General features: G+C 42.4%; 1 protein-coding gene across 13 annotated transcripts in view; it reads left to right on the top strand.

Moving 5' to 3' along the window:
* The first annotated feature begins 413 nt into the window (after window positions 1–413).
* c2cd5 (C2 calcium dependent domain containing 5) overlaps window positions 414–18,382 on the top strand; it is a 55,794-nt gene continuing 37,825 nt past the window's right edge. For 2 of the 13 annotated variants that reach the window (XM_055933700.1, XM_055933699.1), the window contains exons 1-8: window positions 418–1,214; window positions 2,219–2,327; window positions 2,465–2,551; window positions 2,917–3,088; window positions 4,242–4,337; window positions 4,450–4,605; window positions 5,649–5,880; window positions 9,800–9,957. In XM_055933700.1, coding sequence (XP_055789675.1) covers window positions 2,238–2,327; window positions 2,465–2,551; window positions 2,917–3,088; window positions 4,242–4,337; window positions 4,450–4,605; window positions 5,649–5,880; window positions 9,800–9,957 — 991 coding nt within the window. In that variant the 5' untranslated portion in view covers window positions 418–1,214; window positions 2,219–2,237. Of the gene's footprint in view, window positions 1,215–2,218; window positions 2,328–2,464; window positions 2,552–2,916; window positions 3,089–4,241; window positions 4,338–4,449; window positions 4,606–5,648; window positions 5,881–8,353; window positions 8,476–9,799; window positions 9,958–18,382 lie in introns of those variants that run through there. The other 11 variants (XM_055933702.1, XM_055933704.1, XM_055933713.1 and 8 more) reach the window with 9 other exon arrangements.

Genomic DNA, 18,382 nt, shown 5'->3' with positions numbered 1-18,382 from the left:
AACCTTAACCGTAAACCCCCTAGAAATAGCATTTGACCTCCCCAGTTGGTTAAATTGCTGTTTGTTTACTATTCTTGTGGGGACTTCTGGTCCTCACACGTATAGTTAAACACGTACACATGTGCACACTTACAGCCACACACACATCACATGCACACACTCTATCTCTCCCTCGTTGTGGATAATTTTGAAGGGCATAAGTGATACGGCAAAATCTGATGCAGATGTATCTATTTTAGTGCATATTACATCCACCGTTATATTAATACTGTACACACTTCACCTCATTGTGTATGGGACAGGCCAACCGGTCGCAAGATGGCGCTATTATTCCTTTTATGTCGTCTGACTAATGTGGCCATCCGGTAAAAAAAATACTGGCCCCCATGGACCGGCTTGTACATGAAACATCCTCCATTCAGGGTGCAAAGGGGTTGATTTACTCAACTGTATGTGAAAAAAATCGTGTTTTTGTTTTTTGGATTTTCGGACAACTTCTGGATGTTGCACACCTCTTGCGCCTGTTGTTTACCCCTGGTTGAACATGGTGGGCAACATCAGCAAGTAACGTTAGCATTAGCCACTAGCATGGTGGTTGAACATTTTGTTTTATTAAGACAGTATGCATATGTCCCCCGTTTTTTTTTACCAACAAGCCATTAAATCGAGCTAAGGAGGTTACGGACACATGTGCAGCCTGAGTGGAGGATGTTTTATGTACGATCCGGTCCATTTGGGACACAAGTGTATTACTTGCTGCCCACAGTAAAGCGTAAAATAAGATTACAAACGACGTAAATGGAATAATAGCGGCATCATGCGGTCAGTTGGGTTAAGTACGAGAAAGTCTAACGTGAAGCCTGAAGATGAAGCCGGTGTTACAGTTTTACATCTCGTGAACAAGATTTAGTGACCACCTTTCCACCGGAATAGAAGACAGCGCTGGCTAGCATTTTCCATTCGTTGAGCTGGCCGGGGATGCTAACTGCAATGTGTGTACAGTGGATTTGAAATATGAATTAGCTTATATATTTTTAAGCAGTCAAATGCGATAAAGCGTCGTTAGAGTAAATATTAGCCACATCTACCGGGCTTTTGAGAGAAGATCTCGTCATGTTTGGTATAGATGCGGAGGTCTGGCGCGCGGGCTGTCAACAAAGTCCGGCTGAAAAAACGCTGCTGTTTCCCCAGCTCTCTCTTATGACATAGTCCTGGTAAGGTCACTCAATAACGTCTAATAACAGCCAGTTTGTTATACTGTTTGTAACATAACTAGATTTCATTATGTTGTGTGGCGACCCGGTCTCACAGAAATACAGGGGGTAACGTTATCTAGCTAACGTTATGCATGCATGCATGTCAGTCAACTGCTATGCAGTAACGCTAAGCTAACGGTGTGGCTGTTGTAATAAGCTCTCAATTAGTTAACTGGCTGATTAGCAGAATCAGTAGTTGGCTAACTAAGTCTGTCATCCAAGTAACCTAGTTCTATAAACCAGTTAGCTAACTTATCACAGTAACAAGGTAGAGCGACCACTGTTGGGAAGTGCATTAGCTATCTACATGGCCAGAATATGTTGCTTTGCTGGTACATGTCAATCTCTGTATGTCAACTGTCACCAACATATGTCAGTGCCAAGCAGGACTAGTATCAGCCTTCTACTACTCAGTAGCCACAACTGCAGTGTGACCTTAGATCTGGTAGCTCATGAATCAATTCATCTTTATTTAATTTAACCAGGTAAATTGACTGAGAACACATTCTCATTTACAGCAACGACCTGGGGAATAGTTACAGGGGAGATGAATGAGACAATTGTAAGCTGGGGATGATTAGGTAACTGTATGAGGGCCAGATTGGGAATTTAGCCAGGACACCAGGGTTAACAACCCTACTCTTAAAATAAGTGCCATGGGCTCTTTAGTGACCACAGAGAGTCAGGACACCCGTTTAACGTCCCTGCCGAAAGATGGCCCAATCACTGCCCTAGGGATGTTTTTTTAGACCAGAGGACAGGGTGCTTCCTACTGGCCCTCCAAACACCACTTCCAGTAGCATCTGGTCTCCTGACCAGGACCACCCCTGCTTAGCTTCAGAAGCAAGCCAGCAGTGGGATGCAGGGTGGTATGCTGCTGGCCAGGTTTTATCATGATCTGGTGAATACAGGTAAAATACACAATATTGGTATTGATTTACCTGTAATTCTTTGATCTGAAGGTGATGACAAAGCTGAATCATGCCGGGTAAATTGAAAGCTAAAATTGTGGCGGGGCGTCACTTACCAGTCATGGACAGAGCCAGCGACCTCACTGATGCCTTCGTAGAGGTGAGCATGGTCCATTCTCAGTTTACCCTGAAAAAAACATCAGGTCAACGTAATCTTACAACCCCTTCAACACATACTTCGTTACAGTGATGCAGTACTAGCCTTGTGGTGTTCTTCATTGATGTTGTGTCTTACAGGTCAAGTTTGGCAACACAACTTTCAAAACGGATGTCTACCCCAAGTCCCTTAACCCACAGTGGAACTCAGAGTGGTTCAAATTTGAGGTAAAATGTGTGAATTGGACTTGACTTATTTCTCTGTGAAGGAAGGTGTTTGTGAATGGCATAGGATTACAGGGTGAAGAAGCTGGAACAGGGTTCTCCACAAAGAATGTAAGAGGGGCGCTTCGCAACTTTGTGGACTGGCTGCGCCACAATGTTAAATAAACAACTCTATTTGCCATTTTTGCTCTAGATTGCAGGAAATGTCAGTTACATGTGTTTAAAAAATGCTAAAATCTTTGCCCCCCTCCAGGCATCTCCCGGCTGTACTCAGCAGCACCACCTTGTTAAATCCTGGGGCGAACCCGATAGAGTCAACATGATTGTCCTGTATTATTGTTTCCCCAACTTTGTCCCCCCTCCTCTAGGTGGATGATGAGGATTTGCAGGATGAGCCATTACAGATCACAGTGTTGGACCATGACACTTACAGTGCCAACGACGCAATAGGGAAGGTCTACATTGACATCGACCCTCTGCTGTCCAGCGAGGCTGCCACCGTCATCTCTGGATGGTTCCCCATCTACGACACTATACACGGTGTGTTTCTTATAGATACTGAACAAAAATATCAACGCAACATGCAATAATTTCAAAGATTTTACTAAGTTAAACATCATTTAAGGAAATCAGTCAATTTAAATAATTTAGGCTCTAATCTATGGATTTCACATGACTGGGAATACAGATATACATTTGTTGGTCGCATATACCTTAAAGAAAATGGGCCTCATGATCTCGTCATGGTATCTCTGCATTCAAATAGCCATTGATAAAATGCACTTGTGTTCACTGTCTGCCTATACCATAACCCCACCACTACAATGGGATACTCTGTTCACAACGTTGACATCAGCAAACAGCTTGCCTATGTGACGCCATACACGTGGTCTGCGGTTGTGAGGCTGGTTGGACATGCAACCAAATTCTCAAAAACAATGTTGCACGTGGCTTATGGTAGAGAAATTAACGTTACATTCTCTGGCAACACCTCTGGTGGACATTCCTGCAGTCAACATTCCAATTTCGTGCTCCCTCAACATGAGACGTGTGGCATTGTGTTATGTGACAAAACTGCACATTTTAGAGTGGCCTTTTGTACCCAGCACAATGTGCAACTGTGTAATGATCATGCTGTTTAATCAGATTATTGATATGCCACACCTGTCAGGTGGATGGATTATCTTGGCAAAGGAGAAATGTGCACAAAATTTGAGAGAAATATGCTTTTTGTGCATCTGGAAAATTTCTGGGATCTTTTATTTCAGCTCATGAAGCATGAGGCCAACACTTTACATGTTATGTTTTATATTTTTGTTCAGTGTAATTCCCCATCTACCACACTATACACAGTCAGTTATATACTTCCACTATCTATGACACAAGTTATATACTTACCAATCAACGGTGAATGGCCACAGTGGTACTTTTCAGATACATAGCCTGGCCTCTAAAGAAATACACAGTGTTCTCTGTAACAGCCTGTAAATGCATTTTGTTCCTCTCTGCTGTAAAAACACTGCCTTACTAAAAGCTGTTATTTAACGCTATCTATCTAGTAATGATGATGTAGCGCCTGTCTTCCTGGTTTGAGAGGGGAGAGGAGTTTGTTTGTGAAGAATTGAGGTTTCTAGGGTTAGGTGATGTTTTTGTCTGGGAGTAATGGTTCTGTTCATTCTCTCCTCTCCTACAGGTATCAGAGGGGAGATTAATGTTCTGGTAAAGGTGGACCTCTTCAACGACCTGAACCGCTTCAGACAGTCCTCCTGTGGGGTCAAGTTCTTCTGCAGTGAGTCCTGGTTCCCTATGGGGATGTACTATAGTAGAGAGATCTAGTCACAAGAAATGGCTGATGATGATAATGAATGATGATGATGATAAGGTGTTTATGCATGTATTAGCAACATCCATCCCGAGGTGTTACCGCGCGGCGCTGGTCCATGGTTTTGTTGAGGAGCTGGTGGTGAACGAGGACCCGGAGTACCAGTGGATCGACCGCATCAGAACCCCCAGGGCTTCTAACGAGGCCCGCCAGCGACTCATCTCCCTCATGTCTGGTACATAACCCAGCTATCTAACTCTCTCTACAGTGTGGGTGTATGTATGTATGTATGTGTGTATATATATATATATATTAGTTGAAGTCTGATGTTTACATACACCTTAACCAAATACATTTAAACTCAGTTTTTCACAATACCTGACATTTTATCCTAGTAAAAATTCCCTGTCTTAGGTCAGTTAGCATCACCACTTTATTTTAAGAATTTGAAATGTCAGAATAATAGTAGAGAGAATGATTTATTTCAGCTTTTATTTCTTTAATCACATTCCCAGTGGGTCAGAAGTTTACATGCACTATATTAGTATTTGGTAGCATTGCCTTTAAATTGTTTAACTTGGGTCAAACATTTGGGGTAGCCTTCTACAAGCTTCCCACAATAAGTTGGGTGAATTTTGGCCCATTCCTCTTGACAGAGCTGGTGTAACTGAGTCAAGGTTGTAGGCCTTCTTGCTCACACACACTTTTTCAGTTCTGTCCACACATTTTCTGTAGGATTGAGGTCAGGGCTTTGTGATGGCCACTCCAATACCTTGACTTTGTTGTCCTTAAGCCATTGTGCCACAACTTTGGAAGAATGCTTGAGGTCATTATCCATTTGGAAGAACCATTTGCGACCAAGCTTTAACTTCCCGACTGATCTCTTGATGTTGCTTCAATATATCCACATCATTTTTCTTCCACATGATGCCATCTATTTTGTGAAGTGCACCAGTCTGACATAATTTTCTGGAATTTTCCAACCTGTTTAAAGGCACAGTCAACTCAGTGTATTTAGTCTTCTGACCCACTGGAATTGTGATGCAGTGAAATAATCTGTCTAAACAATTTTTGGAAAAATGTCCTAAACGACTTGCCAAAACTATAGTTTATTAAGAAATTTGTGGAGTGGTTGAAAAACAAGTTTTAATGACTCCAACCTAAGTGTATGTAAACTTCCGACATCAACTGTACATATATTAGACTATAGAACTATTCTATAGTATTAGAGTATATTACATCAGAACTCCCAGGGCTTCTAACGAGGCGTGTGTGTAGGTGAGCTGCAGAGGAAGATTGGTCTGAAGGTGTTGGAGATGGGTGGTAATGCGGTGGTGGGCTACCTGCAATGCTTTGATCTGGAGGGAGAGTCGGGTCTGGTGGTCCGAGCCATCGGCACCGCCTGCACTCTGGACAAACTCATCCCTGGGACTGCTTCCAACACCATCACACACCCCAACACCGCCCCGGCATCCAATGCCTGCAACTCCCCCTCTAAGGAAAGCAAAGAGTGAGTATTGAACGAATGCATGAGTGTGTGTGTGTGAGAGAGAGAGAGGGCAAGAGAGGGAGAGAGTATGTGTTTATGCCCTGCCTTTGGACTGACTCCTGTGTGTCTCAGTATTTCTGCCTTTCTTTACATTTGTGACCAGATTTCTCTGAGGGCTTATGTCAAATTGACATGATATTATTGTATTTGTCACATGCTTAGTATACACTTGCTTACTTGCGGGTAAATACAATAATATCTTCCCCCTCCGTCCTGAGGGGGAAGAGGCATTGTCGTGCCCTCTTCACGACTGTGTCGGTGTGTTTGGATCATGATAGATCCTTAGTAGCGTGGACATCGAAGTACTTGAAACTCTTGACCCACTCCACTATAGCCCCGTCGATGTGTATGGGGAGTGATTGGCCCTCCGTTTCCTGTAGTCCATAATCAGCTCCTTTGTCTTACTCACGTTGAAGGAGAGTTTGTTGTCCTGCCACCAAACTGCCAGGTTTCTGACCTCCCTATAGGCTGTCTCATCGTTGTCTGTGATCAGTCTTACCACCGCCATGTCGTTGGCAAACTTAATGATGGTGTTGGAGTCGTGAGCAGCTGCGCAGTCGTGAGTGAACGGGGAGTACAGGAGGGAACTAAGCACATACCCCTGAGGATCCCTGTGTTTAGGGTCAGTGTGGCGGATGTGTTGTTGCCTACTCTTATGAAGCCCAGGATCCAGTTGCAGAGGGAGGTGTTCAGTCCCAGTGACCTTAGTTTAGTGATGAGCTTCGAGGGCACTATGGTGTTGAACACTGAGCTGTAGTCAATGAACATCCTTTTCACATAGGTGTTCCTTTTGGCCAAGTGGGAAAGGGCAGTGTGGAGTGCAATAGAGAGTGCGTCATCTGTAGTGGCGGTATGTGATTTGGAGTGGGTCCATTGTGTCTGGGATGATGGGGTTGATGTGAGCCATAACCTGCCTTTAAAAACATTTCATAGCTACAGGTGTGAGTGCTACGAGGTGATAGTCATTTAGACAGCTTACCTTGACATTTTTGGGCACAGAGACTGTGGTGGTCTGCTTAAAACATGTAGGTATTACAGACTGGGTCAGGGAGAAGTTAAACATTTCAGTGAAGACACTTGCCAGCTGGTCAGCGCATGCTCTGAGTACGCGTCCTGGTAATATACCTTTTGAGTGTTAACTTGTTTAAAGGTCTTACTCACATCGGCTACGGTAGCATGATTACACAGTTGTCCGGGAACAGCTGGTGATCTCACGCATGGTTCAGTGTTGCTTACCTCGAAACGAGCATAGAAGGCATTTAGCTCGTCTGGTAGGCTCGTGTCACTGGGCAGATAGTGGGTGAGTTTCCCTTTGTAATCTGTGATAGTTTGCAAGCCTGCCACATCTGACGAGTGTCAGGTGGTGTAGGAGGGTTAGATCTTAGTCCTGTATTGATGTTTTTCCTGTTTGGTGGTTCATCGCAGAGTGTACCGGGATTTATAAAAAGCGTCTTGGTTAGTGTCCCACTCCCTGAAAGTGTGAGCTGTACCCTTTAGCTCAGTGCGGATGTTGCCTGTAATCCATGGCTTCTGGTTGGGGTACGTACGGTCACTGTGGGGACGACGTCGTTGATGCACTTATTAATGAAGCCGGTGACTGATGTGGTGAACTCCTCAATGCCATCCGATGAATCCCGGAACATATCCCGGAACAATCATGGCTAGCCAGGAAAGATCTTGTCTTTCTCCCTATATAGCTCAGTGCTTTCTCCTTGGCTAAACTAGTTTAATGAGTTTACATTTTAGTCATATTTACGGATCCCATACAAGTTTGTAATTAATGCACGTGAACGTTCACATGTTCAAGAAGGCATTTCTGTCCCCCCAAAAATGTATAAGTATTTTTTTCAAACAGACCTACTGTGAAGTAGGAAATATCATCAAACGCCCCCTATGAGACGTCCTGTCACACTTGGGGTGTGTGTGTTATATCATGTGACAAGGCTATAGTATTTGCCATATCTGAGATATGCACGTGGACACACACACACACACCCCCTTCCCGTTTGTCTGTTTTCTAATGCTTCTACTCTCTGTGCATTTGCATGTTAGTGCTGCTCTCTCTCTCTCATTTGACTGTGTGTGTGTGTGTGTCTGAGGGCTGTGCATGAGCTTGTTCCTGCTAGTATGGTCGGAGGAAGGGGGGGTGTGGATGAATGGAGAGATAAAAGAAGGTAGGGTGGGTGCCGGTGCAAGCATTTTCTTTAGCTGCAGCGTGTAGGTGGGCGTTTATAATGCAAAAGGAGGGGGTAGACAACCTCTCCTCTTTATTTTTTCTTGTCTTTTCTTGTGCTCTTTTTTTCTTTGCTGCAATGTTGTGGTGTGTTGTTGTGTTTCTCTTCTTCTCTGCCTCTGCTGCACATGGATTGGCTCTTCTCTTGCTGTATGCGTTTGGATTGGTCCACTGTCCGTCTCTACATGGTGATTGATTCAGGTCTCCTCTGGCCCACGGATGTCGCTCCAGCCACAACAGCCCTGTCCACTCAGCCTGCAGCTCTCAGAGACTGTCCCACTCCCAGAACTTCTCTGTCTCTGTCCCTACTCTGGTCTTTACTGGTACGGACAGAGAAAAATAGTGAGAGGGAGGGAGGGAGAGCGGGAAGGCTCTACCCTGGGAGGGAGGAAGCCTGTTCCTACATGGGTCTTCACTCGTACATAGAAAGGGAGCGATTTATAAAAGAGAAATAAGGAGACAGACATAGAAGAGCGAGGTAAACTGGAGGAAAAGGGAGAGCCAGAGTAATAGAGCATGAGACAGAGAAACTAATGGATAGCCATCGGTGAGATAAATACCAGTCTTTCCCCCCAAAAAAGTCAACCTCAGAGCCCATTCTTCCTTGCCATTGGATGAGAAGATTGTGACATCACTAGCCCCAAATACTTCCTCTTCCTGTGTCCCCCGCAGCCAATCATAGAGCCCCTACCCAAACAGATCCATCCCTTCCACCTGTCCTAATTTTGCCTGATTCCGTGTAGTTTTTCCCAAAATTCTGTTCTGCTCACAACAACAGCATTGGATGTTCTAAGTCCACAAAAATGTTTACACCACAACAGCAAAACAAATGGCCACTGGATTGATTTAAATTATCATGATATCATTCTGTCTGGTAGGCATAGGCTACTTTTGTCGTTAACATTTAATTGAATAGGATTTTGGGAAAGCCTTTCCATCTCTACCAGAAGATTGTTATCATTAGCTTCATCGCCAACGGCTACACAAAGTGTAGACATACATGCGCACCGCACATATACACACAGACGTGCATTCCTGTGCCGTTTCTGGGAAATACGAATCACTGATGCATTTCATTCATGTCTTATGATTTAACTCGGGCAAATTAATGTATTTTCTAGTAAGTTCAATAAATGTTTGAATATTCATTATATTCCGTTTTAATGTCTGGATTCTGAGATTTTGTCCGCAATGCAGATTTTTTAGGGCCCCAAGCATCCCTCTTAGTTCAGTTCAATCAACTATATTTGTCTCCAAGGGGCAGTCACCCGGGAGTCTGTTGGGCTCAATTCCTTTTCAATTCAGTTAATGTTTGAAGTGAATTTAAATTCCAATTCAAGAAACTACTCATCGCTTTAGTGTTGTGTTGGGTTGGCCCATGTTGTGTTGTTTCTTTCTGCCATGCTTTCCTCCTCAGTTCGATATATCTGTGTGTGCTTCTGTTTACGCTTCATGTGCTTGGCTTTTTAGTTCCGCAGCCCAGTCATTTGCACTCCACACACCTCTCTCAAACACACACACACACACACACACACACACACACACACACACACACACACACACACACACACACACACACACACACACACACACACACACACACACACACACGGAGAAGTGACTGATGTGTGTGTGTTCTCCTGGCAGGCACGTGTTCAGTGAGGACCCAACCCACCCCCTCTCCGTCCCTCCCACCCCTCTCAGAACACTTCCTTCCTCCTCCTCTCCTCCCTTCTCTCCATCCAAGCCATGCAGTCGCCAGTCCTCCTCCTCAGACACAGACCTCAGTCTGACGCCCAAGATGGGTAAGACCCCACCACCCTCCTCACCCTTCCTCACACTCTCTGTCTGCTCCTCACCCCCCACTCTGAACCTGACTGTGTTTAATTTTTCCATCCCATTTCCTTGTTTAATTGATTTATTTCAAGTCAATGTGTTAGAAACACACACACACACAGCAGCTGTGGACTAGAGGTCGACCGAATATGATTTTTCAACGCCGATACCGATTATTGGAGGACCAAAAAAGCCGATAGAGTAATTGGCCGATTATAAAAAAAAATAATAATAAAAAAAAAATAATAATATCTATCTATCTATCTATCTATCTATCTATCTATCAATAAAATAATAATATTTGTAAAAAAATATATATATATAATAATAATAATAATATTAAAAAAAATATATATATACATTTTATTTGTAATAATGACAATTACAACAATACTGAATGAACACTTATTTTAACTTAATATAATACTTCAATAAAATCAATTTAGCCTTCAATAAATAATGAAACATGTTCAATTTGGTTTAAATAATGCAAAAACAAAGTGTTGGAGAAGAAAGTAAAAGTGCAATATTTGCCATGTAAAAAAGCTAACATTTAAGTTCCTTGCTCAGAACATGAGAACATATGAAAGCTGGTGGTTCCTTTTAACATGAGTCTTCAATATTCCCAGGTAAAGAAGTTTTAGGTTGTAGTTATTATAGGAATTACAGGACAATTTCTCGCTATACCATTTGTATTTCATATACCTTTGACTATTGGATGTTCTTATCGGCACTTTAGTATTGCCAGTGTAACAGTATAGCTTCCGTCCCTCTCCCCGCCCCTACCTGGGCTCGAGCCAGGAACACATCGACAACAGCCACCCTCAAAGCATCATTACCAATTGCTCCACTAAAGCCACGGCCCTTGCGGAGCAAGGGGAACAACTACTCCAAGTCTCAGAGTGAGTGACGTCACCGATTGAAACGCTATTAGCGCGCACCCCGCTAACTAGCTAGCCATTTCACATCGGTTACACCAGCCTAATCTCGGGAGTTGATAGGCTTGAAGTCATAAACAGCTCACTGCTTGAAGCATTGCGAAGAGCTGCTGGCAAACGCACGAAAGTGCTGTTTGAATGAATGCTTACGAGCCTGCTGCTGCCTACCATCGCTCAGTCAGACTGCTCTATCAAATCATAGACTTAATTATAACATAATAACACACAGAAATACGAGCATTTGGTCATTATTATGGTCGAATCCGGAAACTATAATTTCGAAAACAAAACGTTTATTCTTTCAGTGAAATACCGTTCCGTATTTTATCTAACGGGTGGCATCCCTAAGTCTAAATGTTATGTCATAATTATGTACAATTCTGGCAAATTAATTACGGTCTTTGTTAGGAATAAATGGTCCTCACACAGTTCACGGAACGCAAGAGAAGTGACACAATTTCCCTAATTATAAGAAATTCATGTTAGCAGGCAATATTAACTTAAACATGCATGTTTATGGTTAGGATTGGTGCAACGACAGTGCTAAATCATCACCCGTTTGGCGAAGTAGGCTGTGATTCGATGGGAAATTAACAGGCACCGCATCGATTATATGCAACGCAGGACAAGCTAGATAAACTAATAATATCATCAACCATGTGTAGGTAACTAGTGATTATGTTAAGATTGATTGTTTTTTCTAAGATTAGTTTAATGCTAGCTAGCACCTTACCTTGGCTTCTTGCTGCCCTTGCGTAACAGGTAGTCAGCCTGCCACGCAGGCTCCTCGTGGAGGGCAATGTAAGGCAGGTGGTTAGAGCGTTGGACTAATAATCGTAAGGTTGCAAAAACGAATCCCTGAGCTGACAAGGTAAAAATCTGACGTTCTGCCCCTGAACAAGGCAGTTAACCCACCGTTCCTAGGCCGTCATTGAAAATAAGAATGTGTTCTTAACTGACTTGCCTAGTTAATTAACTAGGCAAGTCGGTCGACCTCTATTGTGGACCATAGATTTCTGGTGTTGACCACGTAATAACCCGCACACCCCCTAGGGCAGGACATGGTTCCCCCTACTGGTGGAAATACACCCTAGGAACCCCCTTTCCTTCCTCTCTTCTCTACTCCCTTCGTCCTAAAGGATTTGTATCTTCCTTCCTTATGTTTTCCTGTCAGGTTTAAGATCTTCTGACTTTCCTCCGCTGTCCCTTTCTTCTCTGCTTTTCTTGATGATGTCTTGTTTTCTCCTTGTTTTCTGGCTCACCCCTCTCCTTCCCCACCTGCCTCTGTCGCTCTCTTCTCTTCCTCTCCTTTCTCTCTCGCTTTCCTCACCTTTTTCTCTGCCCAACAGTGACCTCCTCCCAAGAGAGGTTTGTCTCCCGTCCTGAGATCTTCCTCTGTCCCAGTTCCCCTGCCCTCTCCTCCGACTCCCAGCCCCTTCCTCGCTCCGGGCCAATCCTGTGCAGCCTTGTGTCTGCCCCCCAAGCCAACACCCTGCCCCCTCCCCCCTCTGTCCAATCAGAGGGGTATGTGTTGAGAAAGAGTATCATTCAGTGAAGAGCTGATGGCAGCCTTTGGTAGGAGAGTCATGAAGCTCTATAACAGTCCTGACAACACTCTTTTCATAACACTATAACAGCTTGCAGGAGTCATGAAGCCCAACAACATCCTGTATAACACTTGTTACACTTAAATAGTTAAATAGCCTTTTATTATAGTCTCAGGTAGGGCACAGAGTGCAAAAGTCGTGAATGTCTAAAACACCTTTTACGAACTCCCTCTATAACCACCCCTTAGAATCCTCTATAACCACCCCTTAGAATCCTCTATAACCACCCCTTAGAATCCTCTATAACCACCCCTTAGAAACCTCTATAACAGCCGTTTACAGTGCGTTTGGAAAGTATTCAGACCCCTTCCTTTTTTTTTCACATTTTGTTACGTTACTGCCTTATTTTAAAATTGATTAAATAAATGTTTTGCATCATCAATCTACACACAATACCCCATAATGACGAAGCAATAACAGGTTTTTTGACATTTTTGTAAAGAAAGAGAAATACCTTATTGACATAGGTATTCAGACCCTTGCTATGAGACTTGAAATTGAGCTCAGGTGCATCCTGTTTCCATTGATCATCCTTGATGTTTCTACAACTTGATTGGAGTCCACCTGTGGTAAATTCAATTGATTAGACATGATTTAGAAAGGCACACACCTGTCTATATTATGTTCCACAGTTGACAGTGCATGTCAGCGCAAAAACCAATCCGTGAGGTTGAAAGAATTGTCCGTATAACTACGTGACAGGATTGTGTCGAGGCACAGCTCTGGGGAAGGGTACCAACAAGTTTCTGCAGCATTGAAGGTCCCCAAAAACACAGTGGCCTCCATCATTCTTAAATGGATGAAGTTTGGAACCACCAAGTCTCTTCCTAGAGCTGGCTGCCCGGCCAAACTGAGCAATCGGGGGAGAAGGGTATTGGTCAGGGAGGTGATCAAGATCCCGATGGTCACTCTGACAGAGCTCCAGAGTTTCTCTGTGGAGATGGTTGTCCTTCTGGAAGGTTCTCCCATCTCTGTAGCACTCCACCAATCATGCCTTTATGGTAGAGTGGCCAGACAGAAGCCACTCCTCAGTAAAAGGCAGTTGACAGCCCACTTGGAGTTTTCCAAAAGGCAACTAAAGGACTCTCAGACCATGAGAAACAAGATTCTCTGATCTGATGAAACTAAGATTGAACTCTTTGGCCTGAATGCCAATTGTCACGTCTGGAGGAAACCTGGCACCATCCCATCGGTGAAGCATGGTGGTGGCAGCATCATGCTTTGGGGATGTTTTTCAGCAGCATCTGCCGAGAGACTAGTCAGGATTGAGGGCAAGATGGAACGGAGCAAAGAGAGATGAGGTTGGGTGGAAAAAGGACTTGGAGTGAGAAATATATTTTTTTGTCATGGGCAAAGAAACTCAAAATGGGTGATTATACTAATTAATACAAATGTTGATCCGATTGTTCAAACTGTGCAAACAGATCCACAAGGAAGATGGATTCTTTTTTTTAAAGTGTTTTATTTTAAATTGGACCAAAAACAGATCTGGCTAATAAATCTGTGGTCCAAATAAGGATGATTCACACTTTAAAAAAATAAAATATTAATAATCTATTGAGCTCACAAGCTACGAATGAAACTATTATTATGGTGGGAGATTATATTACGGTTTTAAGTACACTACCGTTCAAAAGTTTGGGGTCACTTAGAAATGTTCTTGTTTTTGAAAGAAAAGCATATTTTTTGTCCATTTTTAAAATAACATCAAATTGATCAGAAATACAGTGTAGACATTGTTCCTCTGTCCAGTGTCTGTGTTCTTTTGCCCATCTTAATCTTTTATTTTTATTGGCCAGTCTGAGAGATGGCTTTTTCTTTGCAACTCTGCCTAGAAGGCCAGCATCCCGGAGTCGCCTCTTCACTGTTGACGTTGAGACGGGTGTTTTCCGGGTACTATTTAATGACGCTGCCAGTTGAGGACTTGTGAGGCGTCTATCTCCAGCTAGATACTCTAATGTACTTGTCCTCTTGCTCAGTTGTGCACCGGGGCCTCCCACTCTTTCTCTTTTGGTTAGAGCCAGTTTCAGCTGTTCTGTGACAGGAGTAGTACACAGCGTTGTACGAGATCATTAGTTTCTTGGAAATTTCTTGCATGGAATAGCGTTCCTTTCTCAGAACAATAATAGACTGACAAGTTTCAGAAGAAAGTTATTTGTTTCTGGCCATTTTGAGCCTGTAATCGAACACACAAATGCTGATGCTCCAGATACTCAACTAGTCTAAAGAAGGCCAGTTGTATTGCTTCTTTAATCAGAACAACAGTTTTCAGCTGTGCAAACATAATTGCAAAAGGGTTCTCTAATGATCAATTAGCCTTTTTAAAATGATAACTTGGATTAGCTAACACAACGTGCCATTGGAACACAGGAGTGATGGTTGCTGATAATGGGCCTCTGTACGCCTATGTAGATATTCCATTAAATATCAACCGTTTCCAGCTACAATAGTCATTTACAACATTAACAATGTCTACACTGTATTTCTGATCAATTTGACGGGCAAAAAAAAATCATTTTTATTTCAAAAACAAGAACATTTCTAAGTGACCCCAAACTTTTGAACGGTAGTGTACCTCAATGGATTGTAAAGGAAATCACACTACAAACTATCACACTCAAGCACTTAAGGAGATAACGAAGATCATGGATACATTAGAACTAGTGGGTATATGGAGGCTGAAAAACCCTGACCTTGTGAGGTATACATGGAGGAGGCTTAATCAAGCTAGCCGTCTTAATTACTTCCTAGTCTCATTCTTGCTGGCATCAAAAGTATTAATAGGAGACCAAATACGATCGGCCCACCATCTAATTGACCTCCTTATAACTCTTACAGAATTTTCACGTGGACTGGGATATTGTAAATTTAATCAAAGCCTATTGGTTGACATTTTGTTCTTAACTAAGGCAAAATAATTCATAATTAACTTTTTTCTGCTCAACATAGGTACAGCAGATCCCCTTATTGTATGGGACACTTTTAAATATACTTTTAGAGGCCATTCAATACAATACTCATTAAAACAAAAGCAATTTAAGTCGAAAGAGATAAGACTAATAAGGAAATAGAGGAAGTAACAGCGCAGGTAGATGGTAATGTAAACTGTACTATAGAGGCACAAAATAAGTTAGAGGAAAAACAAAAAGACATGGAAGTACTTATTAAAGAACGATCAAGTGTAATGTATTACAAAAATAAAGCGAATTGGATGGAAAATGGTGAAAAATGTACACTTTTTTTGGATCTTCAACATAGAAATGCTACCAAAAATAATTTACAGAAACTCATTAAAAATGGAGTCATCCGGGCCTCCCGGGTGGCGCAGTGGTCTAGGGCACTGCATCGCAGTGCTAACTGCGCCACCAGAGTCTCTGGGTTCGCCCCCAGGCTCTGTCGCAGCCGGCCGCGACCGGGAGGTCCGTGGGGCGACGCACAATTGGGCTAGCGTCGTCCGGGTTAGGGAGGGTTTGGCCGGTAGGGATTCCCTTGTCTCATCGCGCTCCAGCGACTCCTGTGGCGGGCTGGGCGCAGTGCGCGCTAACCAAGGGGGCCAGGTGTACGGTGTTTCCTCCGACACATTGGTGCGGCTGGCTTCCGGATTGGAGGCGCGCTGTGTTAAAGAAGCAGTACGGCTTGGTTGGGTTGTGCCTCGGAGGACGCATGGCTTTCGACCTTCGTCTCTCCCGAGCCCGTACGGGAGTTGTAATTACTAGCGATTGGATACCATGAAAATTGGGGAGAAAAGGGGATAAAATTTTAAAAAATATATAAAAAATAAAAATATGGAGTCATCCATGATTCACCAAATGATATTTTGAAAGAGGAAGCAAAATATTTTAAGCATATGTTTACTTTTCATTCTCCTCCATTTCCACTGAATGATGTCAACTGTAAGGATTTATTTCCTAATAATAATAATGTAAAATTAACACATTTACAGAAAGACCTGTATGAAGGCCAAGTTACAGAAGAGGAACTTTTTGAGGCAATAAAATATTTTCATTCTGGAAAAACACCAGGGTTGGATGGTATACCAGTAGAGGTATATCATACTTTTTTGTTGAACCCAAGAACCATTATTAGCATGTTTTAATTAGAGACTGTCAGGTACTCAACAAGAAGGTTTGATTGAATTACTACTAAAACAGGACCCTGGTGTTAAGTATAAAGATACAGTCCATTTTAAAAAATCTGGAGGCCTCTTACACATCAGTGTTGTGGTGAAATGCATAGCACATAAAATAAATAAGGTTATACCAGGTAATGTTCATCCTAATCAGGATGCACATTCGTGGCCTGCTGGAGGTCATTTTGCAGGGCGCTGGCAGTGCACCTCCTTGCACAAAGGCGGAGGTAGCGGTCCTGCTGCTGGGTTGTTGCCCTCCTACGGCCTCCTCCACGTCTCCTGATGTACTGGCCTGTCTCCTGGTAGCGCCTGCATGCTCTGGACACTACGCTGACAGACACAGCAAACCTTTTTGCCACAGTTCGCATTGATGTGCCATCGTGGATGAACTGCACTACCTGAGCCACTTGTGTGGGTTGTAGACTCCGTCTCATGCTACCACTAGAGTGAGAGCACCGCCAGCATTCAAAAGTGACCAAAACATCAGCCAGGAAGCATAGGAACTGAGAAGTGGTCTGTGGTCACCACCTGCAGAATCACTCCTGTTTTGGGGGGTGTCTTGCTAATTGCCTATAATTTCAACCTTTTGTCTATTCCATTTGCACAACAGCATGTGAAATTTATTGTCAATCAGTGTTGCTTCCTAAGTGGACAGTTTGATTTGACAGAAGTGTGATTGACTTGGAGTTACATTGTGTTGTTTAAGTGTTCCCTTTATTCTTTTGAGCAGTGTATATATATTTTTTTGGAATGATAAGTCAGACAAAATTAAACGTGCCTATTTATATAATGAATATGATTTTAAGGGGCTAAAAATATTAAAGGTCTAAACCTCTCACTAAAAGCTTCACTCATACATAAGTTATACTGAAACCCAAAATGGTTCTCCAGTAGATTATTAAGAAAGGCTCATCCATTGTTCTAAAATGGCCTTTTTTCCTTAATACAGATTACAACTTGTCATTAACGACTGATTGAAAATGAAATTTTGTTTTAAGTATAGCCCTTTCTCAAACAGGCCATTCAACGCTGGTTACAATTTCTGTTTTATCCTCCAGAAAAGATAGAACAAATGTTATGGTTAAACTAAAATATACTGATTTAATTAAAAAAAAAATCTTTATGGATAAAAATAATTAAAGGTATTATGTTTATTAATGATGTTATGAATAGAGACGGAGGAGTTATGTCACATGCAGCTATCGAAAATCTATGGAAATATCAGCTAAATCCAAATTTACAACCAGCTGATTGCAGCATTACCACAAAAATGGAGGAGGCAAGTGCCATATATTAAAGATACAAATTAGCGGAAAGGAATTGGCATAAATAGAAAAATATACCAGATTAATTTGAGGACGAAAATGTTGACAGCTGCACCATACAGGTTGCAAAATAAATGGGAAGATATTTTCGATGTACCGATTCCATGGCACATGGTTTACGAACTGGTACAAAAAACAACAGTTGATTCAACACTTAGTTTCTCAATTTAAATGATTATGTCAAATTCTTGCCACCAACAGAATACTATATATATATATATATGATAGTGATTCTGTCTCTTCACAGCAAAATCTATATATATATATATATATATATATATATATATATATATATATATATATATATATATATATATATGGGGCGCACAACAATTTCAGTTCCGTAGATTTTGCTGTGAAGATGTGAAGAGACAGAATCACTAGATAATTTATTC

Source organism: Salvelinus fontinalis, chromosome 9, assembly GCF_029448725.1.
Source record: "Salvelinus fontinalis isolate EN_2023a chromosome 9, ASM2944872v1, whole genome shotgun sequence".
NCBI classification, from domain to species: Eukaryota; Metazoa; Chordata; class Actinopteri; order Salmoniformes; family Salmonidae; genus Salvelinus; species Salvelinus fontinalis.
This window is presented reverse-complemented; position numbering and strand designations above follow the sequence as displayed.